At 32.0% G+C, this 24360-nt stretch overlaps 2 protein-coding genes across 3 annotated transcripts; one reads left to right on the forward strand and one right to left on the reverse strand.

Moving 5' to 3' along the window:
* The first annotated feature begins 4255 nt into the window (after positions 1-4255).
* On the forward strand, positions 4256-16219 carry LOC145324304 (uncharacterized). Of its 2 annotated transcripts, none has more exons than XM_080166918.1 (17): positions 4256-4346; positions 4758-4810; positions 5464-5557; positions 6915-6975; positions 8470-8537; positions 8915-8967; positions 9169-9216; positions 9752-9804; positions 10179-10263; positions 10828-10874; positions 11210-11340; positions 11967-12069; positions 13483-13550; positions 13939-14007; positions 14525-14589; positions 15224-15421; positions 15922-16219. In XM_080166918.1, the coding sequence occupies exons 1-17, from the start codon at positions 4303-4305 to the stop codon at positions 15987-15989; spliced, it is 1308 nt and encodes a 435-aa protein (XP_080023044.1). In that variant the 5' UTR covers positions 4256-4302; the 3' UTR covers positions 15990-16219. The 2 variants fall into 2 exon arrangements, with proteins under 2 accessions (XP_080023044.1, XP_080023045.1); XM_080166919.1 differs by having other exon boundaries at positions 11970-12069; positions 15922-16218.
* A 2154-nt stretch (positions 16220-18373) lies between these two features.
* LOC145323694 (uncharacterized) lies at positions 18374-23181 on the reverse strand. Its single transcript, XM_080166143.1, has 7 exons — positions 22906-23181; positions 22292-22491; positions 21810-21923; positions 21426-21682; positions 20189-20370; positions 19525-19575; positions 18374-19149 (listed from the first exon to the last, which is right to left on the reverse strand). The coding sequence occupies exons 1-7, from the start codon at positions 23102-23104 to the stop codon at positions 18704-18706; spliced, it is 1449 nt and encodes a 482-aa protein (XP_080022269.1). The 5' UTR covers positions 23105-23181; the 3' UTR covers positions 18374-18703.
* Between the last annotated feature and the right edge of the window lie 1179 nt (positions 23182-24360).

A 24360-nucleotide genomic window follows, 5' to 3' on the forward strand; every position in this document is an offset into this window, starting at 1 on the left:
ATCTGTACTGAAAAAGAACAATTATAAGGAAAATAATGTAAAAACATGTTGTTGGTCAAGATTTGACACAGGGAGGGGGGGGGGGGGGCTATAAACTTCCTCATAGAGGGAGAAGGCATTGGACTGGAAAACATACTGGTACCCAAAGTTGTATTAATTGATTGATTAGCCGCAGTTTCTTATGGTTTGGACTTAAGTCGTCATAGAGTAGGCTGAGACAGTTGGTGGAGCATAGTTAACCCATTCCCTCTCTATTCTTTTACTTTAATTTAAATTACCTTTTTTTTATCTTAGGACATAGGATATATTGTGTTGCTCTGCTATGTATGGACAAATCATCTTTGTTTTTGTAAATAAAAGAAAATCGAACGCTTATGACGTTTTTAATATAACACATATTGACTAAATTCTTTGAATAATATATAAAACATGGATGTCAACATCCATTCTTAGCGTAGCCTATAATTATAACAAAAATACTTGATCAAAGTTGTTTTCGTTTATAGCAAAACTCTTTGAATATCACAAGGATGATAACATTTATAAGCAGCGAAGCCATAAATATTTAAGAAATGTAATCTTAAAATCTAATAATTTGGTAAGTTGGATATGCTACTTACAAAAAAAAATATTTTAACTTATCTCATTAGTTTTAGATTATATAATTTCATTGAAGAAACAAATTGCAGTAAAAAAAACAAGCATAACAACATACAAACAGAAAAAATAAGAAATCTTGGGAAAAAATCAAACTTCTTTGCTTGAAAACAACAAAGAAAATGTAATAGTTAGAGTATGGGTGGGTATGACAAAACAGGCGCAACTCATTACCATGCACAGGTGGGACTTCCAGTCAATAGTCGTGCAATCAAAGAGTTGATTGTCTGTTGGGTGTTACTTAACCCAATACCCCGGGTGTTTGGACAGAAAAGGAGATATTTGGCTCCCAATAGATATCCTTAGAAGTTAGACTTGACTTTAGAGTGTCATAGACACCAGCTTCGCCAATTATGAGGTGATTGATAAACCTTACAAAAAAACCGCATTTCTTAAATTTTTATTGCCCCCAGAGAAATACAGACAGACAGACATAGTGAGTGGCGGATGTTTATTTGTTAGCAAAATCTTTACAAAAATTATCAACCGTCTAACTTTTTTGGCAGCCGAGAAAATATGTTTTCCCAATAGTAAGGACAGATGAACGTTTTGAATTAAAGAATAACATCATTATTAGGTTTAGTCACTGAGATCTTGTTCAGAACACTTACAATCAATTACTAAGGAAGGGGAGGGAGGGGTTAGAAAAACCATTTCCATTATGATACAGACTATGATGAGAAAGAGAGAGAGAGAGAGAGAGAGAGAGAGAGAGAGAGAGAGAGAGAGAGAGAGGGAGAGAGAGACAGAGATAAAGTGTGAGAGATAGAGAGATAGAGAGAGAGAGAGAGAGAGAGAGGTAGAGAGTCATACTACAAGAGGAACGGGAAATACGGAGAATTTACGTTGACGGAGTATAATTTGGATTCAACGGAGCCTTCAGAGACCATCATATACGTTGAGAGAAAATTTATAGAAAATCTGGGAGGGGGGGAGAAATAGAGAGCGGTTTTGAAAGAACGTTAATACAATACCCTAATTTTTTTTATAATATAAAAGTTTTTAAAAAAGGATAATTATACAAAAAATAACAAATATTATATTACTACATAATATAGAGTCTATATTATAGACAGTAAAGTTTAATACAGTAATATAAGATACATAGAATCATGTACCTAAACCAGTGCAGCGGTGTGAAGAGCGATTCGCAAGGGGTGTATGAAATCATTAAGGTTGTTAAAAGGAAAACAGGGCTTCATAATTTAAATGTTCGGGGGGGGGGGGTGACACCCTCTACACGTCCCTTACCCCCAAGCCATTGACTAAATTAAAACGTGTGTTTTTATTAAGCTTTACCCTCCTTAACAAATTCTATAATTCTAAAGTTAGCGGCCACTCTCCTAGAGGTCTCTTGGGGCAATTGATGTAGTGGGGGAGGGAAAAGGCGATTACACCATTTTCAATTTTTAAAAAATGGGAGGTAGGGTCATTTTTCTATCGGGGGCGATTTCTCTTCCCTCCCCCATATAGTTATAAACCTTCCTAGAACCTTTGCGAAGGTACGCTGTTAAGGAGAAACATATCGGTTCAGCGGTCGCAGAGATCCTTCGATACAGACAAACACATATCCTGTTACTTTTATATAAGGATTATCTAATCGAATAAGCATAATTTGCTATTATGAAGAAACGCCTTTTTCTTTAACTATTGTTAGGATGGTGTAATTTATCTATTATTATTCTCTATAGACTTACAGACAGGCATAGAATATTGTAGAACAACCTAATTGATTTGAGTAAAAATGATTTTAGTGTTTTTTGCAGGGCTAATCTAAAAATGATAGCGACCTTTGTTACTTACACAACAGATCTATAGTATAGATGTAGATACAAATAACTACCTCCCCCTTTTTTCAATGACCTTTTTCGTCTGTATAGCAAATTGTTTTCTGCTACCTGGCTGTGTTAAAATTCCCGTTATCATTGGCTGATTTTCAGAGACCCAATTAAGGGTCGGCACAAAGTCTTTCTCCCTCTATAGTTCACCCAATTTTAGCCCCTGAAGGCCCTTATTTCTACGGATACTAACCCTGCTGGGCTCTTCTATCTTTAAAAAACCCCAACCTACCTACAATAAGCAAAAAGAAATACTCTTTTTTTCTCCAAAAAGTTTGCTTGCATTCTGTCGGTATGGTGTCGGGCTCAAATCTAGTCCAAACCGTGTCATACCAGAGACGTAAACAATATTAGTTACTGCTGATATGTCTGGAAGATGACACCCATAAAAGCAAAGCTTGAATGTTTTTATGATCAGTTGATATATACTTAGATGTTATGCTAATAACAAAAAAAATATTCCAAATTGCAAAGGAAACACGCTCCCTGCTTTATATCAATAGAATTATTTCATTTTGTCAAATTTGTCATTTTTTACTTTTGACTTAAAAAAAAGGCTGTACAGACATTATCATTATGACTAAAGAGTTGCCACGTTATTTTAGGTTAGGTTAGGTTATATTGTGTTAGGTGATTGCCCCACAGGGTTAGAGCCCCCCGCAGGGGCTAGAAATAGGAGAAAAGCTACTGTGAAAAATACGGAGAATCGCTCCTTATGGAGGGATGTCGTGGAAAGAACTATACCCGATTATTTTTGTACATCCATAAAAATACCTTGTGATATTTCTAATATATTTTTCTATGATTTCCTTGTAATTAAGAAATATTTACAATATTTTAATCAAAATTCTTTATTACATTATTTTACTTTTTTATGAAAATCTGTTTTTAATTTGTATATCCATATGTTTATTTGTTTGTCTTTTTGTCTGTCTTTTAGTCTGTCTTTTTGTTTGTCTTTTTTTCTATATATATTTGTCAACTTTCTATCTGAATTTCTGTCTCTTTGTCTGTATGTATTTCTGTCTGTCTGTCTGTTTGACTCCCTGTTTATCTATCTATCTAACTGTCCGTTTACCTGTCTGTCTATCTGTCTGTCTATCTATATTTATATATATTTGTCTGTCTGTCTTTCTCTATTATCTGTCTGTCTGTAATCCTATCTGTCTATTTGTAAATCTATCTCATGTCTGTCCATCTGTCTTTCTCTCTATCAGACTATCTATCTAAATACATTTCATTTTCATTCAAGTGCCCCTAGAGACCTTTATGGGCGTAGCCGCTAGTTATTTATATTTTGAAATGTTTTGTTTAATAAACAATTTTGATAATTTAATTTATTTTAACTATTCCTAATATAAATATCAAAATTATCATTTGTTATGTTTTAAGAATTTATAAGGCCTAAAAATACAATTATGGCCGAATAATTTATAAAATAAAGTAGCTTAATGAGTATTTGTATGTTCAGTAAGATCTCAAAAAAAACTATTTAAATTAATGGATCATAATATTCAAGTCCTCAGAAAAATTATTACGGGCATGTTTTAAGCTAATTTGTTGGGGAAGGATGTTAATCTTTAAAATTAGAGTTTCATTTTTGCTGGTATAATTGATTGGCTTGATATGAATAAACTGACAAACGGACAAATTTACCCTAATTATAGAAAAGCTGCGCTATCAAAAAATAACAATAATTTTATTAAAATGCAATTGATATAGAAATAGAATTTGATAGCTTATAACATTGATAATTGGTTAGTTTTGATAAAACTTTCAACTAAAGACGTTTTAAAAGAATTAGACAATGAATAGTGAATTTATTGAACGCGTAAAATTGACTGTCGATCGGTACGTCTTTAATTATTGAATAGATTTGCCTTTTTACTTTTTAAAATGTTAACATAGGGGGAGGGAGGGATGGGTGGGAGGTTTAATAATTAAAGTTATTCAATAGATAGGGAAGGGATTAAATAACTTTATGTCCCAACCCCGTGGAACCTGTGCTGATTTTCAATTGGATTTTTTAACATTGAACCAATAGCGTCGGTAATATTAACACAGCTAAGTCGCTACAAAAAGCAATTTGATAGCAGACAAAAAAGGTCCCAAACACAGGTAGTTTTCTGGGTTATACATTTATTGTTTTTTATTTATCTAGAAAAGGATAAACTTACCTTCATAAAATGTGATAAATGCATAGTTCATGTAAAAATTTTCTTTTTTCTTCTTTTAATATTGTCATCCTTGTTTTTTGTGTAGGCGGGATAATGTTTGGCTACAGTTACCTGTCTGTCCTGATCAGAGAAAGACAGGTACATAGATAGATAGATAGATAGATAGATAGATAGATAGATAGATAGACAGATAATGTTTGGCTACAGTTACCTGTCTGTCCTGATCAGAGAAAGACAGGTACACAGATAGATAGAAAGATAGATAGATAGATAGATAGATAGATAGATAGATAGATAGATAGATAGATAGATAGATAGATAGATAGATAAATAGATAGATTGGTTAGTTAGATAGATAGATAGATAAATAGATAGATTGGTTAGTTAGATAAATAGATAGATAATTTGATTTATGGATACTAACTTATTAACCAACAAAAGAGAATTCAAATTGTCCCCAAAGTTGGTATGTCGACGAATAAGAAAACGTTATTATAAAACTTTAGGGACTTGTTTAATAAACACCGAGGAGAAAGGAAACATTTGGCTGTTTATTTCACTAGTCCCAAAAGTTTTATGATAACACTTTCCTATTTTCTGGTGAAAACTGTTGGTACTTCATTAAATTTTTATTGTTTGGTTCATATGTTTAGTTTTGTTTCCAAACATTTCAACCACTAATTGTAATCTAAAAAAGGGTAATTCTATTTATCATCATTGGGGTTGTATATCATTGTCTTATCCCTGACAAACAGCACAATGACCCCTCCCTTTTAATTACCCTTGTTTAGGAAAATGTGTACGTCCTCCAGGAGACCTGTGTATATTTGCACATCCAGATCCTGAAAATAAAAATCTTCTAGTTCTTAATTCAGGACTTAACACGTAAGATTTCAAGTAGCGCAGCTACTCATTCATATCACTTGGTTTGCTTGTCTGTTGGTCTGTAATGATTGATGAATGTTTCTTCAATTTCTTAAATTCAGAACCTCAGAATCTGTTCATTTAATACCAGCACCCCTAGAGGCCTATAGTGGCGTACTTGGGGTAAGGAAAGGGAAAGCACAACCTCCCCCCCCCTTTTTAATTTAGGTTATAAAAAGAAAAAGAAAACCTTAATAAACAAAATTCAGACATTCTTTTCTAGGGGCGATTTCTCTTATGAGGGTTGTGATACCATCTTCAAAATAGTTATTAACCTTCCCCGACCTAATGAAATGCTACACTGTAAAATAGAACCATGTCGGTTCATTTGTTGACGATATCATTCGGTACAGCCAGATAGACATCCTGTTACTTTTATATAAAGACTGCTTTTATTATTTACTTTTGCTCTAAATAATTTTTTTTATATTTTCTATAGTTGCAAGGTTGCGTGTTTTATGATCATGATTTTTATGATTATCATTTATTTATGTTTAATTTAGTTTTTATTACAAATTGAAATAAAAAGCTTGTTTAACGAAGTAAAATGCCTGTGCCTCAAGTCAAATTTTCGTTATAAATTAAGCAATTTATCTACAAAAATTACAAATAAAGATTTTACTTTTGTTGATAAGGTTTAATTTAATTTAAGAATATACAATAAATATATGATTTGACTAGTGACACGGGCTAAAGCTATAAAAATTTGTAAGCTTGAAATCAGGGCTTGGTAGTTGGCCGCCACGCCCCCCTACCCTTTTCCTGCCAAAAAAAATATTTCGCGCTTTCCTACAAAAAACCTAGTTGAGCACTGATAATCCACTACCCCCCCCCCCCCCTCCCACCTCAATTCCATAATTTTTTAATTAATTGAAATTAAATAAAAGGAGAAGATCTAAAGGGATGCGACAATGAAGATACACAAAATTAACCCTTCTGTAGATTACAATTAGTGGTTGAAACGATTTAATACTTAACTTATTAACCAACAATTTAAAATTCAAAAATAGTTCCCAAAGTTGTTATGTCAACGAATAAGAAAAGTTATAATATTTTCTGCGCTTGGCCCTAACCCTGCAAGGGCTACTCAGTACCAAATAAAACCTAACCCAACCTGATTTAAACAAACAAACGAAGAAATAACCCCCACTCTAATTTTCAATTCATTTATCAGTGCTTACTAGGTTAATTTGTGTGATAGCGCTTCAAAACGACTTTGATCCTTAACAGACGGTATATAAGCGGCTTTTTAGCGGCTGGCTGACAGCTGCCTAGTCCTGCTTGTAGCTACTAGGAGCTTGTTTAAACTTTATTTCAGGGAGCTTGTTGTTTGTTGCTTTGAGGATGTTTTTAGACGCTGTGCTTGGCCAAATTGCAAGGCAATTATTTAGAGCAAAGCTATTCTATGATTATAAGCATTTGTCATTGTTTGTATGTCGTCGTCTGTTGATTTTTATTTTTTAATCGTTATTTTATGTTGCTTTTAATGCTATTGTTATGCTATAAGCTTGTAGATAAAGTAAGATATTTTTTCATTAAGATTTTGTGACGGGAGAATGCTAGTTAAAAATTCTAGTGACAAAGATTTAAGTTAGATGGTAAAATGGAAATGGACTTTTTGTCTACAAGTATAGAGTTTCTAACGAACTTAACTTTTACAGGAATCATCATGCAAAGATTGATATACCCTTTTTTGATGCACTCCTTTAGGCTACAAAAGTACGTCCAAGCTTTGTAGGGGGATGGGTAAACCACCCTTACACCCCCCCCCCTCTTTTCCACCAATGGAGGTCCCTTTGACAACTTAAATATTCTTATCAATATCAAGCATTTTAAAATACTTCCTGTTGCCAATCAAAAATATAACAAAAGTAGAACAGTTCTATCACTTTTAAAATTCTATAAGAATTGAAAACAATAACAATTATGTCCATAAGTAGCACAGCAATATAAGTTAACAAATATATGGTTGAAAAAAGCTACAAAAGTATAGAAGAATTATATAAATTCTTATAAATACTTATCAAATAACGAAAACTATAAGTTAAAATACTTTAACGTTTTACGGACGGACGTTAGGATATTCATAATTGTATATTAGCTGCACTTCTAATAAGTCATAAAAATAGCACAATTTTGACAATCCTATTATAAAAGTAGTAAGTAGAGGAGCATTATAAATGTGGTTCTAGACCATTTTTTACCACTTCCACTTTCCTCTAGAGACTAGATCTAAACAACTTGTCAGTTATTTTCCATCCAAACTATTACTGGCTTGTTATTGCAGCGCTATTTATAGATCTAATATAGTTTACCTTGTTAAAAGCGAAGCTTTTCTATAATTAGGGTCGGTCCGTCCGTCCGTACGTCCGTCCGTACGTCCGTCCGAGATAGATAGCTTTTATTCGTTAATTTAGGCATGTTAAAATTGTCCTATCAATTTCAAACTTTGCATGATGATTCCTGTAGTAGTTGGGTACGATTTAGAAAGCGTAGCAACTCTATAATCATTACCAGAATGTCCGTACGTCCATTTTAAACATGTTGATTTTTCTACTTTTTTAACAACAAATTTTCAAGTGTTTTAATTATCCGTTTGATCTGATTTTTGGTATATTGATTCCTGGGACAACAAAGAACAATATTATAAGCAAAGCAACTCTATAATCAAGTCCAAAAATGTAAGTATGTCCATAAACATTATCCTGTTTTAAAGCAGTTTTTCAACAAATTTACCTACAATTTTGATTCGACATTTATACATTTATGTTCCGATTTTTCAGTTCAGATACTATACAAGTGTTAATGTCCGTTTGTCCTACCGTTTCAGTGCTTCGCTTTTATGGATGTTGTCATCCTTGTTTTTTTTTTAGTTTTACCATCCCCCAGATCATTTGAAGAACGTTGTCAGGACTAATGGGAAAAACAACCTTAGACTTAGGTGAGATAGATAGATAGATATATAGATAGGTACATAATTAGATAGGTAGATAGACAGATAACAACTCTATAATCGTTACTAGAAATTCCTTACATCCATTTTTAACATGCTGATTTTTAACATTTTTTAAAAAGATTTAATTATCCTGTTTATCTGTTTTTTGGAACAAAATGATTCCAAGGACAATAAGGTGCAAAATTTTGAGAGATGCATCTCTATAATAAAGTCCTAAACGTGTAAGTATGTCCTGTATATACACAATTTGCAACAAATTTATATACAGTTTTGTTCATACTTATTAAGTTCTGACACTCTACAAGTGTAAATGTATGATTTTAGAGCTTTGCTTTCATGTGATGTGTTCATCCTTGTTTTAGAAATGAACTGAAGCAAAGTTTAGGAATTCCTCCATCGAACACCAACAATAGCCAGGAAATCAACAATATTTTATTTTTTAATTATATTCTTACAAAAAAGCAATCTATGATTGAACTATCTAATTTATTTCGGCACTTCGGGGCTAACAAAACTGGTTTTAATCTTAAAACTATTTAATTTAATATCCGCGGAAAGCTGTCTATGATACGATAGAAGGGCTTGGGTACAGCCTTAAAAATGTTGATTAAATGTTAGATGGCGGCTGCGACTTCTGGTATACCCTACCCCCTTGATAATACGGGTAAGCATTCAGAGGGTTCCAGGACAAACGCAGGAGTGTTAAAACATTAATTTAATTAAGTATTTCTATACAGATTAGGTTAGGTTAAGATATGAATCAACAAATAAGCCCCCCGCAGGGGTTAGGCATTTAAAAAACCTAAAAGATGGTATAAAAGAGGTTAGGTTAGGTTAAGTGTCTACTCCAGTGGTTGTACACTCCGACGTTTGGGAGTCCTGCGTTTGTCCTAGGAGTAGTGTAGCTACTCTTAAAACCATGTTGGTTGTACGTTATTCTGTTTCTATGCCAATGAAGTCCTCTAGCAGCACTTTAAAATATTTTTCGGTATTTCTTTTCCATCGGCGATTTGTCTTGGGAGAGAAAAAGGATAGTACCCTCCCCAAAATACTTATAAACTTTATTAGAACCAATGAGAAGCTAAAAAATTCACAAAATTTTTTGAAGGTGAGGGGGTAGTCGAATTCTTCTTTCACTACCCTCAAGGTCCCCGAGAGGCCTCTAGGGGCGTGGCCGATAACAGTTCCAAATGTTTTAGGTTACTATCCATATTATTTGATGAATCAGCCAAACCATGTTCCATGCTTAAAGGTAAACTAGAATTTTTAATCAATACAACATGTTTACCATCTCAAGCACAATTGTATCCATAAAAAGCGCAGTAATAACAACGTCGAAATGTTTTAGTTGTAAAGTATTTTACAGTTAAAAGATAGTATTTGGCAAGTTGATCATAAACTTGTTGTTGATTATTATAGAAAAGTAACTGGATGTTTGTCTGTGTATCTATCTGTCTTTATTTTTGTATTTATAACCACTGGACCGATAAGGTTCTCATTGACAATCAAAATTCGTATAGGTCCAGGGAAGGTTTATAACCCTCCCAAGAGAAATCGCAACTTTGGTAAAAAAAAGACACATCTCCCCCTAAATTTTCTTTCCTTTTTTGTACCTGTTTATTTTAGACTGTATATCCAACAATGGGTTCGAACCTGACATCCCAAAATACATTGACCTATGTACCATCAAGAAATATGGCAACAAGTAGAGGTAGATAGTATAGATATATAGCTGAAAGATAGAAATATGGGGAGATAATAATATAGACAGATATAGATAGATAGATAGATTAATATTTAGACAAATTTATACTTAAAGTTAATGATATTTTAAGAAGAAAGAATGGATATTGCAGGTATCTCTGTGTATGTGTGTGTGTGTGTCAGTACCAAAGGATCTTGCTAACCGCTGAACCGATTTGGTTCTTCTTTACAATATAAATTAACTCGATTTTTCGTTCAATGGCTCATAAACTTCTTTGGTATTTTTATCAAATTATTACTAGCAATAATTTTAATTTACAGAAGGGATAATTTTTGGGGATGTACATCAATTTATTGCTCATTGTCGTATCCATTTAAATCCCTTTTTTTGTTGGGGATGGGGTAAAGCTTTCTATTGGGACTTGACATATAATAGATAGATAATATCAGTTAACTTCTGTGACAAAAACAAAACAGCCTACAGATCAACAAAAACATTCCAATTTATGTCTTGATAAAAGTGAAAGGTTTCGTGATTTTAAGTCCTTATAAAAATATTTGTTTCTTTTAGATCCACGTGACAAATCAACATTGGGCAGAAATAACACAATTATCCAGGTAATAAAATGGAAGAGGCTAGGTTCTAACTAATCCTTTAACTGCAGGGTACATCTTTTTGTAGATTACATAACTGCATAATGACGTCGTATTGAGCTGTTTCAAAAGTTTCGTTGTCTTAACAACTTTGAGGACTTTCAAAGAATTTTAATTGGTTGGTTCATTAAAATTAAGTGTCCAAACTTTCAACCACAAATTGAAATCCATAGAAGGTATAATTTTGTTTATCAAATTATCACCCCTTGATTTTGATTTGAATAAAAAAAATAGGGGCAAGGGGGTTCAGTACACAACAGGAACTTTGTGGGAAAGCACCGAAAAATCAACAATTTTAGTTGAATGGAGAGCCGTTAGATGTCTCTGGTGAGCTATCACACAATAGAATACAACTTCAACCAACGACACACTATACTTCCATAGACAATGAGCTAACACCTCCAGGTGAAAATCCATCACCAAAGAAGAGGTAATGCATTGTGTTAATAGAGAAGCTACTCTAGAATTATAGGTATGTTTGTACGTTTCTTTTGTCATTCTAAAAATAAATGTATGAGTATAGATGTGTAACTCAGACAACTACCTGGTTCCAGTGGTGGGAGCCTTTTTCATCTGCTAGAAAATTGCACTTACAATCAACTTCATTGTCTTTGGGCTAAAAATACACTGTAGTTTGTAGAAAGTTTTCTGAAAAGTCATTTATAAAAATTACCTTACCTCGTAGTGGTGAGATTCTCCTTTGATTTTAAAGTAATCATCTTGAGAATCCAAAGCATCATCTGCTTCTAATGGGGTGTGATACTTTAAAGAAATTAAGTTCAGTAACATCAAACAGACAACCAACACTTTAATTGCAAGACCAAGTACTAACTGTGCATTGTAAAGTTGCGCCTGTTTGTGGGCCAAGGTAAATCCCCTACTTTCACTATTAGTATAAAGTGCCAAGCGCAGCAGCACTAGGTACCATTTTAGACGTCTATAGTATGACGCGGTGTGGCTGTAGAAAAATTATATATCTTACAAATTAATAACCCTTAAAAAAAACATTGATAAATTATTTGATAAATGGAATATTGTTGACATAAAAATGTTTAGCAGAGCCCTAACTCCAGACCGAGGCAACTCCCCTGGAAAGCGGAGCCCAAGTCCAGGACCTCAAATTTGTGAACCACCAAAACGAATGATGTCTACACAACAGGTGAATATCTGTTAAGAATTTCACGGGTAAAAGGCTAAAATTTTTAATTGTTAGAAAGCATATAGATTCTTGTTTTTAAGGCGTTGCTACAAAAGACCAACTCTACAAAAGACCAACCCCTACAAAAGACCAACTCTACAAAAGACCAACGCCTACAAAAGACCAACCCTACAAAAGACCAACGCCTACAAAAGACCAACGCCTACAAAAGACCAACTCTACAAAAAAAAAAATAAAAAAAGCATCAAATTTATTCAAGTAATGCATAAATTATTTATGAACATATTAATACAAGCACATATAATTTTTACAATTCTGATGTACAAAACTGGCATCTTAGATCCCGTCAGCTCTTAAGACCAAACATGTACTCAGTAAGTAAGGCGCGCTTGTAACTTGCCATTGTACTTTTTAAGTACTCAACTCCATTTTTGGTTTTTATAACTGCTCGGGCTGTACATTTATAAGCCTTCTTTTGCCGGCAGACCCAATAAAGCATTAGATCTTAATTTCATGTACTGGTACCGATGTTCGTCTTCCAGGATTCTCTTTTCCTTGTTAAATATAGAAAAAAAACAGCTTGTTTCAGCCCCGTTTCTGCCATTTCATAAAAGGATTACCATTCGTTGCAAAATGTTTGAGAGTAATGAATTTTATCATTAAAATTGGAAGATTTTATCATCAAAATTGGAAGATTTAAAAATTTTTCTTGGAAGATTTTCAAGCCATTATTTCATTACATTGATACAAAAAAATTGTTTAAATTTTTTCTCTCGTAATTGTGTCGTTTATAATCTAGTTAAAGCATTCATTTTATTCATTATATTATTTAATTTGATCAATACAGATATGATGGTACACCATTTGCAGCTATTGACCTTCCAGCTCTACGATTTTTTTAGGCGTTGGTCTTTTGTAGAGTTGGTCTTTTGTAGAGTTGGTCTTTTGTAGGCGTTGGTCTTTTGTAGAACCGACTAGTTGGTCTTTTGTAGGCGTTGGTCTTTTGTAGAGTTGGTCTTTTGTAGCAAATGTCAAGTGTAACACATGTGCTATTAGTAGATTAGAAAATTCAAAATTGTACTGTTGAACCTTTGGTTAAAACTATTTAATTTCTTGATATGCTAATAATATTTTAATATGTATAGTAGTTCTATATCCCTAATTAGTAAATTAAACCAATAAATAAACTGAGTTAAAACAATCCAGCCATATTATTTGTTAGAACGTGTACACTTTGGGTATTTTTCTATTTAAATACATATATATAGCTTTCGAGAAATTTCTTCTATTTTTTTTATTTTATCATATGTAACTAAAAAAACATACAAAAATAAACTAGAAATTCCTTTTTAAGTTGGACAGATTATTGTGACTGAGGGTCCATTTAGGGTAATATATCTATTGATATTTCAGGAATTACAACATAAAGCTGCACAAGGACAAATGATTTACCCAAGCACAGCGCAAGATTTATATGGACTCAGGGAATTAATCAGTTATTTTAAATAATCCAAAATTAAACTATATTCTTATAAACATATTTTTTGTTCAATTAGATTTACCGAGATCTTAAGTATCATGACATACAGACTGACTGACATCATTCTTCTTGGTACTTGATACAATGTTATTTTAATGTTTTAGCTGCTTAGCTCTAGCCTCTAGTAAATGTATTTCAGTGGATAAAGACAGCCTAAATCCACTGAAATACATTTATAAAGCTTTCCTAAAATATTTAATAAGTTCAGACCAGCAGTTTCCGAGATCTTTTGATTCAGACAAAAAAATACTATTTTACATCATAGGTTTCATGATTGTCATATTATTTTGTTTTAATTTTATTCAAAATTTGAACTGGTTTTGATTAAACAGCATGATGTATCCACCCCAACTGTCCACCCAAGGATACATACCTGCACAGTATCAGTATAGTCTTGGGTAACTTGTTTAATTCTAACCTATTATTTTCAAATATGCTTGACCTTTTATTTGCTCTGATTTTTAAATTGTTAATATTAAAAACATGTCCCAACTCTACCAAAAAAAATCACAAAAATGTCAGGAAATGTCACAAAAAATATAAAGGAATTTTTTTTATGAAAAGTTAATCTTTAACGTATTAAAATTGTCTAATTTTATGAGAATCCCCGATGATAAAGAATCCGGCGGTTTTCGGCGGGAGCAGCGGTTCAGCCGCCATATTTGATAAATCCCTAAAAACCAACGAAAATTATAACTGGACAGATGGACAGACAAAAAACATTAATAAAATTAGAGTAATCAATATTCAACAATATCTGTGTCTACAAGAAAATTCTGTAATTTATTCAAAAATTACTTAAATGCTTAAAATGGACTTACTCACATTTGAAGACTTTATTATATACAATCAAGTCATAGTGGAATTTTTCCAGCTGTTTTTTTATTGAAAATTTACACTAAGTCCATATCTTAGATATAATTATGCTGCAAATGGAATTCCATACCTACCCCTTGTCTCAACAGGTTTAATTCCACAAGGTAAAGATTGTCATTTTAACAACTATTTTTTAAATCTTTTAAAGATATTTAATTTTTTGCAAGGTCTTTTAAACTTCATTGTTGCATTTTCTTCTTTTTTGGCTGTCAAGTGAGCAATTATAAAGAACTATCTGCAGTGTTTTACATCTTATTTTGCATTTAAAATTCATTGAAAAAAATATTTTGAATGCTTATTTTAGCCATGTTAGATTAGGTAAAAAGTCCCGCATTTGTATTTACTACCCTGTAGTAATAAAGGCTCGCAGGGTTAAAGCCCTCAAAGTGGATAGATAAAATTTAAGTTAAAAATTAAAAAGAAGAGCAGGGGGGTGATCAATGTATAGGTTAAAGCAAACAGATATAAAAATACAGGGATCTAAAGGAATAAGACAATGACCAATATATTGATGTACATCCCTCATGATGGTACACAAAATTACCACTTCTGTAGATAACAGTTAGTGGTTGAAACGTTTGAACACTGAACTTAATGAAAAAAAAAATTAAAATTTAATAAGAGTCCATTAAGTTGTTGAGCCAACGAATAAGAAAACTTTATTATAAAACTTTGGGGACTAGTGTAATCAACAGTCCAATGTCCCATTACTCCCTAATAAAATGCATGAATATATAGGCCAGACAGCTGGTTATCTGCACCATCCAGCCGCAGCAGCTGCTGGCAGCGGATCAGCTTTACTGGGACCAGCAGCTGCGCCAGCTGGATCACTGCTGCCATCTACAGCAACAGCTGCTAGTGGTATGTTTCCACAACCACCTTCACAACAGCATCACTCAGTCACAACTACTGCTTCCTTTATTAATAATACTACAGGTAGATATATCCTGCTTTTCCCCAAAGTGCCTAGTGAGTACATAAACCCCTTTCTTATCATTTTGGAAATTAAACGAGACTAAAGGGGTTGAATTCTTCAAAAACTTACCCTCCTCCCCTTTTTTTGATTTATTTCAAAATTACTATAAGCAGAGTTTTCTGTGCTCGACTTGGATCTTTAAAGAAAACCTGTTGATTGAAGATGATAATCAGTCATACTCTCTATGAAAAATTTCGTGAACGCCCCTAGAGGCACGTAAAATGTTTTCTTTTCAATTAATGTTAACAGGGAACACTTGACTGTAAAAGTTTTGTAAACATGATTTCTCATTTGTTGGCTTGCCTTCTGCATCCAAATCTTTCCACCATTTATCTAATTATAAAGGGGTAGTATTGTTTATCTAAAGCGGAGTTATACATCACTTTAAAGGTATTTATCCTATCCCTTCAGATCCCTGACAGAAAAACGAAAACTGAAATTTAAAAATTGTTAATTTCAGGGCTGCTATCAACTCCTACTATACAGTACAGTAAATGCTACAATGATCAAATCAACAGATTTCCTTAGAAATATTCTAATCAGTGCAGTGGCATGCACAGGGTTTTTGACACCAAAAAATAAGGGAGGTGTAATACAGCCAACAAGAGTTATTTTCCAAAAATTAGGAAGAATCAGGGATAAGGGATAGGAAACCTGGCCATTAATTAGGTCCCGGCCTAGATTCTAAAGGGATATTGCAACTATTACAAATTACTATCAAACTGGCGGACGCTCCCAAGTAACTATTGCTCTAAACCAATAAGAATCGGCCTGTTTTTAACAACCAATCACCAATTGGCAAAAATTTTAGAAGCAGACCTTTCTAGAAAAAATAATGATTTCGTCTGCTACTAAAAAATAAATATAAATGGTGTTAGATCACATTAGCCTAATTATTAAATCTGCTTAGAGTTAAACATTAAAAAAGGGCCATATAGAAAAAACAAAATTAATGGGATTATTTTTTGGAAAGGAGGTAGCTACGAATTTTCATTTGGTAGTTTATAAATTAGATGTTGTATTTTGAATTTTAAAAATTTAATACGGAATTGATACAACACCTCAACCCTAATATATGTACAATACACAATACAACACAGTACAAATATATCACGTAATAGTATCCAAAGAATACTTGATAGAATGTTACCCAAGTGCATATTTATTTATTTATTTTGAATTTTAATTAGCAATGAAATTTTCAAATAAAATTTTTACTCATTAATAAAAATGCAAATAATACAAACTAAAATCTGTCTGAGGGAAACCCAACGATAGCTTTCTGACAGTTCAAATTACCAAAGTAAAAGATAAAAAAAATTTGGGAAAGAAAAAACTTCATTTTAACAAAAGCCATTAATATATAGGTTTATAAAAGGTTATGTTTTTTTCTTTAAACTAGCTACCTGAATTTGATTCTATACTTTATCTACACACACACACACACACAGCTTTTTTATTAGCGTTTTATACGAAGCACTGTGCCATCCCAAAACTGGTTTATTAGGCTAGAAATAGGCCTAGGCTTGAAATAGGCCTGAAATAATATTTTCCTACATTTCCCATCCCTTATCCCTGGGAAAAATTTGACTTTTTTACCATGACACCCCTCTTGTCTGTTTTTTTTTGGGGGGGGGGGGATGGGTTGGGCGTAGACCTTTGTTCAGGGGAATATATTCAAACCCCTATAATTTGCCTACACCTTCTTCTGCACGCCTGTAATTCTAGTTGTGATTTATTTATTTTGTAAGACCATTTGTTTGTGAGTACCATATATTTTTATGTATTGTGTAGACCTTGTATTTTTTCCCCAAAGTTTCTTCTTTTTTATCGTACATATATTTTTTCATAATTTTTTATAGAATTTATGATTTGTATGATATTCAAATTTATGCAATTATGTTCTAAATACAATTACACATATTCTAGAGGTCGTTTTCTTTCATAGTTTAATAAAAAAATTATAATTCAGTTTTGTCTATTTTTTTCCAATGCTACAGAGCTGTGGCTATAGGTTGCTGTTGATAGCTGATTTGAAGTTTAAGTGGCTGAAGCGGATAGGGCACACTAGTGCGGCCGTGAGCCCTGCTAGTCTTTGTCAATATTTTCAATCAGTTTAAGCCTTTTTCATTAATTTTGGCCGGATTTTAAATCAAATAATATTTTTCTAATCCTTGAGATTTAGTTTTGTGGATGTATTCATCCTTGTTTATACTTTTAAAAGATAATAACCTCTATGCGCTAGTTGCCAAAGAAGTTTTGCATGATATGCGTTTTGGTTAAACAAGACAAGTATTTTTAAATCGAAGCTTTTCTATAATTAGGCTCGGTCCATACGTATGTTCGTTAATTTAGGCATGTTTGTCCTATCGAATTCAAACTTTGCAAGGTGATTTCTGTAGTAGTTAGGTACGATTTAGAAAGTGTAGCAACTCTATCATCGTTACCATATTGTCCGTACGTCCATTTTAAACATACTGATTTTTCACTTTTTTGACAATTTTTTATCTTATGATTATCCGATTTTTTTGTAAACTGATTCCTATTACAACAAGGTATAGTTTTGTAAGTCCTAAATAGTATAATGTATTTAAGTTGTTTTGCAATAAATTTACTTACAAAATTTTTAGTCTCATGATGGTTGTCTGATCGGTGTCATGAACACATAAATCTCAGATATACCAGCTAAAAGAAACTAAATTCCTCTAATTTAATTTTGAATTATTGGTAGAAAAGTTAGGACTCTGATATTTTTCAACTCAAATTTTTTGAGCCAACTAAAGAAAAAACATGTTTAGGGACAAGTATATTATAAAGTAAAATGTAAACTTCCTCCCGACAAGAACAACAGCATGGAAAAAATTAAAATAGAAAAATGTCTAATTCTAATGACAAATAAAGCTATAGAAAAATAGATATAAAAGATTATTTATTATAATATATTAAAATTACATCAAAATAAAGTATAAAATCAAAGAATGAGCCATCAAAATCATAGAAATAATATATAAAATAATAATATCAAATTACAATACAATAACTTAATCAAGTAAAAGTAGGATGGCCAGCCAAATTTGTCAATTAAAAAATTAACAGTTAAATACAGAATAAAAAATGTGGGAATTAATCAAGAAATTTAAAAAATTACATTTTTAGAGAGTGGGGTATGTGGGTAGGTTAAAGAATGGCCTCGCTGAACAAACATTTAATAAAGCCTGAACTTACTAGAATGTAATAGTCATCTACAAATCAACTTTGATCCACTCAAGTTTGTCAGGATTAAATGTATATTCAGTGAGTGTTCTCCATTTGTTATCCTGACCTATTACCATAATATTTTCCTCATACACAATTTTTCCCTTAGCATATTTGTATAAACGATATTCTCTAGATTCCTCTCCATTATCTGGAGTTTCAGCAAATATTCTTTTCCCGAAGCAAAAGTCCCCATATGTCCATTTACTTCTAAAATTTCCATTCTGAAGTCTTCCATTTTTAAATCTATAAATACTCTCTTGCTTTTTATCAATATCATAAAAACATGCAAACCCGGGTAGTTGTTCTGTTTGATATACCTTGTAATTCTTATTATGGTTATATGACCCACCAAGTTGCAAAGTGTGCCAGCATTCATCTTTAACAAAGTTCTCTTCAGTTCTTGGTATGTCATCGAAATCAGGTACAAACCCTTAAATGATAGAAATTTGATTAGTGTCTGTATATTAGTCCTGAATGATATATCCTTTGAGTTCCTAATGCTGCTCCACTGGTCTCCTTTCTCATGATTAAGATTTGCTTCCTGGTATTTCAAATTTTTGTTTTCTGGAGCAAATCTACCTTACTACTCACTGTATGTGTCAATCTATTTTAAGATGGTAGAAGGAAGTTTCTGAATGTGATTATGAGGACGGTTTCTCTCAAAGTACATTGTCCAGCTCAGGACACCCCCCCCCCCCATCCTTACAAATTAACAAATTGAAAAATAAGGGGCTTAGTTTTAGTTAGGTATCATTGGGCAGAGGGAGCCTGCATGGTTCGGACACTGATAAATTTTAAAACTTACTCAAGTTTAGTTTCCACTCAGGTCTGGCTTTCAATGCTGCAGTGAAAAATCCTGAATAATTGTAAACGTTCTATTAATAATAGTTTGGTTATGCAAATGGGTTTTCAATTACATAAAATTTTAAGTGGGTGCTGACATCTCAGATAGATTTTGACATTTTGGTATAAAATCTCATGGAAAGAAAATGAAGTTGCCATTTTCTTCGTATTTTCACAGTAGCTTTTGAGTGGTTATTTATAGGTTAGGTTAGGTTAAGTAAATGTTAATGATTGCCCCGCAGGGCTAGAGCCCCCCGCAGGGGCTAGAAATAGGAGAAAGGCTACTGTGAAAAAACGACGAAACCGGTAACTTCGTTTTCTTTCCATGATCCTTTATTTTATATTCTTTGTCAATTGCATACCACTAGATGAGAGAAATCTAATAATTTGGATAAAGTAGTATAAAATGAAATGTGATGCCTGTCTGTCAATATTAAATAGAGAATATGATAATTTTTCTGTAATTTTAAATTCATATCAAACTTTAACTTTAGAATCACTTTAACATGGAGGGGCGGAGGGAGTGGAAGTAATATTTAATCTTAACTAAGATTTTAATTTTGTTTTCATCAACTGTAAAGTTGTAATATAGACTTATACATGAACTTAATCTAAAAGTCACTAACCTTGGAGGGCCAAATTAGCAGCATCTTGAATGGATGTCATTGATTGCTGAAATGCTACCATCTCATGTAATGCTTTCTGTATTGGGACTAGACCATGTATTTCTGCAAGGAGTTTTCTAGGTGCATAGGTCAGATAGATCAAGTAGATGATGGAGTAGAGTGATCTTGTGTAAATAATAAACCTAACAATATGTTATCATTAGTGTACAATTATATTTGATGCAGCTGTTACCAAGAAAGAATTAAGGGGGAAAAAATATTTCCTGATGCAGTCTTAGTAAATACTATGATAGGCCTCCAAAAACAGCTGAAATTACAAAATATTATTTTCTGATTGATTTAGTTCTTTAGCTACATTTCAAATTCTAAATACCCGTTATTTAGGATGATTACTCTGATCTTTTAGCATCTAATTTATATATTTTTTTCTGTTTCTAATAATTGTGATATTCCCAGGGAGTAAGGGAGGGGACAATGTATCGAATTTTAAATTTTTAGGAGTCTCAGACTTTGGGTACTGGCTTAAAGGGAATGTGCAAGAATTTAGCAGTGCTGATTGAGTTTGGGTACTAGTGCATGAAATGCCGCTACTCGCTGTGTTAGTTTTCAATATTGCTGACGGATATATTTGTTATGTGATGGCTGGTTTAAAAAAGAAATTTTTTCAAAAGATATCATTTCATTGATAAAAACTTTATTGTGATATCTATGTAATAAACAATCTAAGAACCCCTAAATTTATAGTGTCATTTAAACTTTTGGAATTTGGATAGAACGGGTTTTAGGAAGATTTTTCTAGTAATTAATTACAGAATGGTTACATCAGTCTGATGTACAATTAATCAAATTTTCAAATGAATGCTTTTTTTATTGGAACTTCTTTCTTATTTTATAGTTTTCTAAATTTATTAACACCCCCTTTACAATTTGCTTAAAATTTTCTGGAAAAATCTGGATTTCATGGCCTTTCAAGGAAACTCTTAAATTGAATTAAGTGCCCATTGTCCCCTCCCTTACTCCCTGGATATTCGCCTGCAACTTTATAGGTCCTGTAATTTTTTGGATTATGTTATACCCCATTTTATAAAAAGAAGGTTAGGGTTTCAGTAGAATTATAACAATCCAAAGTTTATTGTCTTTTTGTCTTGAGTTAATAACATGAAATAAATCAACTTTCAAACACACTATTTAATTTTAAAGTTCTAAGCTTTTAAATCTTGAACAATGATAGAAATACCTGAAAGCTTCATACATTGGATCCAGTGATTCAGAACATTTCCTATAGTAAACTCTTCTCAACAACTCATTGACCAAATCTTTTTCAAACACATAAAGATTATCCTCAAATTCGCCAATGTTATGGTGATTCTTACAAGCCCATTCTGTCAAGTTGCTTTTGTAAGAAATCACAGAATTGAACTTTTTGACTATGTTACCAAACCCAGAAGTTGGGCAGAGATCAGCTAATGCACAGAATGACTTGTCAAGAACGGCCTAAAATTTAAAAGTTTCAGTCTTTAGGTTATTGCTGATATAAAATAAAAATAATGAATTTGTTTTATACAACTCAACTAGTTTTCAGCCATTTCCAATTTATTTAAAAACTTTAATTTTCCTTTACCTCTTTTTTAAGAGCAGAAAAGCTTGACTCAGCTTCATTTTCTACTGCATCATAATCAGCTGCCAAGAATTCCAGAAAAAGAAAATGAGTATTTCCACTTAAACCATCCCTTTTCTAAATGAAAAAGTTTTGTGAAGAAAAATTGAAAGTAATTTTTATAATAAAAATTTATAGGAAACTATAGGCCTATAGTGGCATAGCCTCTTAGATAAACAACAGGTTTAGATCATAAAGTAATAGAATGTGTGTGTGCAATTTGAGCTCTTACTATTGTTCTTTTTAGGTTTATAACTTTTTAGGGGGTTGGGTAACTTATAACTTAATGGTAGAATCTAACCCCCAGAAAAAAAATACCTACTAAAAAAGTATTTTATTTGCTTTAAAAAAAAAGTTAAAGCTGAGGATCAACTAAACCTTTCCTACTAGGCCTCTAGGTGCAGCGCCACTAGTCATTAAATCAAATAGATATTGTCACTTAATACCTCTTTCAAAAACAAAAATGCTGATGTTCTGAAGCAATGGTTGATTATTTCTGTAGGGTTAAGGCCCTTGCTGTCAGATAAATATGCATTCATAGGTTTGTTCTTTTCTATTTCCTCACCCAAACTTGGTCTCTCTATTATCATCCACAATCTGATGTCCTTATCTCTCTGAGTTAGATCAGACATAGGATCTTTGACAGCTAAAATAACAAAGTGATTGTATTAAAGGAAGCCTGCAAGAAATACACTGATGTAACTGCTGAAAGACTACCACACACAATATGTTCTTAGACTATATAAGACTCATTAACTTTCTGGAATCAATAAAAAAAGCTTGAGTCCTATGTCATTTTGGGTGCAGAATCATAATCTGTTAAAACTAAAATCCTATCTAATAAGAAATCTAATATTCTCATTTATAAATGCTTTCATAACTTTAACTTTAAGTCTCCTAAGAAAGTCACAATGGGCCTACTTGTGGCAGTCTCTCATCAGCAAAAGTAGTGCATTTCTTGCAGAGTTCATTTGAATTATGCTTCCTTTAATTTGTAATGCATAATTAGTAAAAGCAGAAAAAAAAATTGTGAATGAAAAAAAATAAAAGTTCCATTTACCTTTAAAAAAAGCATGGTTCCTTGGAAGTAACCTAGCTACTTTGAAATATCTGCAAACATCAATCATGCATTGATTGATTAGAGCAACATCTTGACAGAACCATTCTAGCTCATTCCGAACATACTTTTCTACATCATTAGGGTCATTCTTTCCATTGTTTTGGTATGCCTTGAAACGAATTTTAATATCTGTGTACATTATCCTTGAAGTAAGAACAAAATTGAATGTTTCATTCAACTCTTCATAACTATTATCCGACTAAAGTTATACTTTTTTGCAATTTAGAATTGTAAATAGTAAAATAATCTTGGAATAATATAATTGTTAGGGAAGAAAACTAGTACCACGATGTGAAATAAGTAAAATAACTTATTAGGACAGATTTTAAGCTATGAACAGAATGTAAAATAATTTTTTTTTATGTCGGTAATTTCAAAATATTATCAAATGTTAAAGGGCGAATATAGGTTTGATATGATATGAGCTTATTTCAAGCGTGCAATTATATAGATTATAAATAACTTAAAGACATTGACATATTTAAACTGTTTTTAAACTATTTTTTAATGGGGGGTCAAAAATATACTAGGACACCTATAGAATCAGACTGCAGAGCCCAAATTGGAATTAAGTCCCCAATAAACTTTTCTTGGGGGATTTAAAAATTAATTTTATATGTTGCTCTGGTCATTTTTACCAGATCAAAAGGTCTTTTTTTACTTCATGTAATATTGTAACTTAGTGAACAATTTTATATAATTCACTTTATACTGATACAATAAAAAAAAACATTTCTCTGTTCAATGGAAATAATTTTTTTTTTCTAAAACAATAAATTTCATTGAAAAATCTGACATAAAACAATAAAAAACATAATGCTGAATTTAAACCAAAAAGAAATCTTCTTTCATTTCAATTCTTTATAATTTCTGAAAGAGTGTTTTCACAAAGTGACTTATTTCAAACGTAGTTAAATAATTTTATTTAATAAAAATGAAAAGAATGAAAATCCTACTCATTAAAGATACATACTTTTTAAAAATATTTTTAAAAATATGTTTGAATAATCTTATTTTATATCATATTTGTATATGTGACAAAAATAAATTTGTTGTATTACATAAACATTTGTTGTCATCTTAATTTATTTAACCCTTTACAGTCAATTTTTATGTGTTTTAATGTATAATAGACATGAAACATTTTTATGTTAATTCATTGATATATTGTAAAGAATTAATTTTTAATTAGTATTGATAGATAAAATCAAAAGACCTAACTTTACTGTATACTAGCATACAATATTTACAAAGCAAAACACTTTGAAAGCTGAGTATTTTATCTACAAAGGAAAGAAACATCACGATTCAGTAAAAATTATTTAATCCACAGTAAAAAATAAACTTTAAAATCCTAATAAAAATTGATGTGGGCAATTGTTCTCATTTTTGGCT

Source organism: Acartia tonsa, chromosome 7, assembly GCF_053477335.1.
Source record: "Acartia tonsa isolate MP-2025a chromosome 7, ASM5347733v1, whole genome shotgun sequence".
In the NCBI taxonomy this organism is placed as follows: Eukaryota; Metazoa; Arthropoda; class Copepoda; order Calanoida; family Acartiidae; genus Acartia; species Acartia tonsa.

What these genes read in the sequence shown, in the direction of transcription:
- LOC145324304 (XM_080166918.1), top strand. Translation starts at nt 4,303, where the DNA reads ATGAATAGTGAATTTATTGAACGCGTAAAATTGACTGTCGATCG. An exon ending in GAATGATGTCTACACAACAG is followed by an intron (nt 12,070 to 13,482) that starts GTGAATATCTGT and finishes TTGATATTTCAG; the next exon opens with GAATTACAACATAAAGCTGC. An exon ending in AACAGGTTTAATTCCACAAG is followed by an intron (nt 14,590 to 15,223) that starts GTAAAGATTGTC and finishes ATGAATATATAG; the next exon opens with GCCAGACAGCTGGTTATCTG.
- LOC145323694 (XM_080166143.1), bottom strand. Translation starts at nt 23,104, where the DNA reads ATGTACACAGATATTAAAATTCGTTTCAAGGCATACCAAAACAATGGA. An exon ending in CATTTTTGTTTTTGAAAGAG is followed by an intron (nt 21,924 to 22,291) that starts GTATTAAGTGAC and finishes TTTTTCATTTAG; the next exon opens with AAAAGGGATGGTTTAAGTGG. An exon ending in CCAATGTATGAAGCTTTCAG is followed by an intron (nt 20,371 to 21,425) that starts GTATTTCTATCA and finishes ACATATTGTTAG; the next exon opens with GTTTATTATTTACACAAGAT.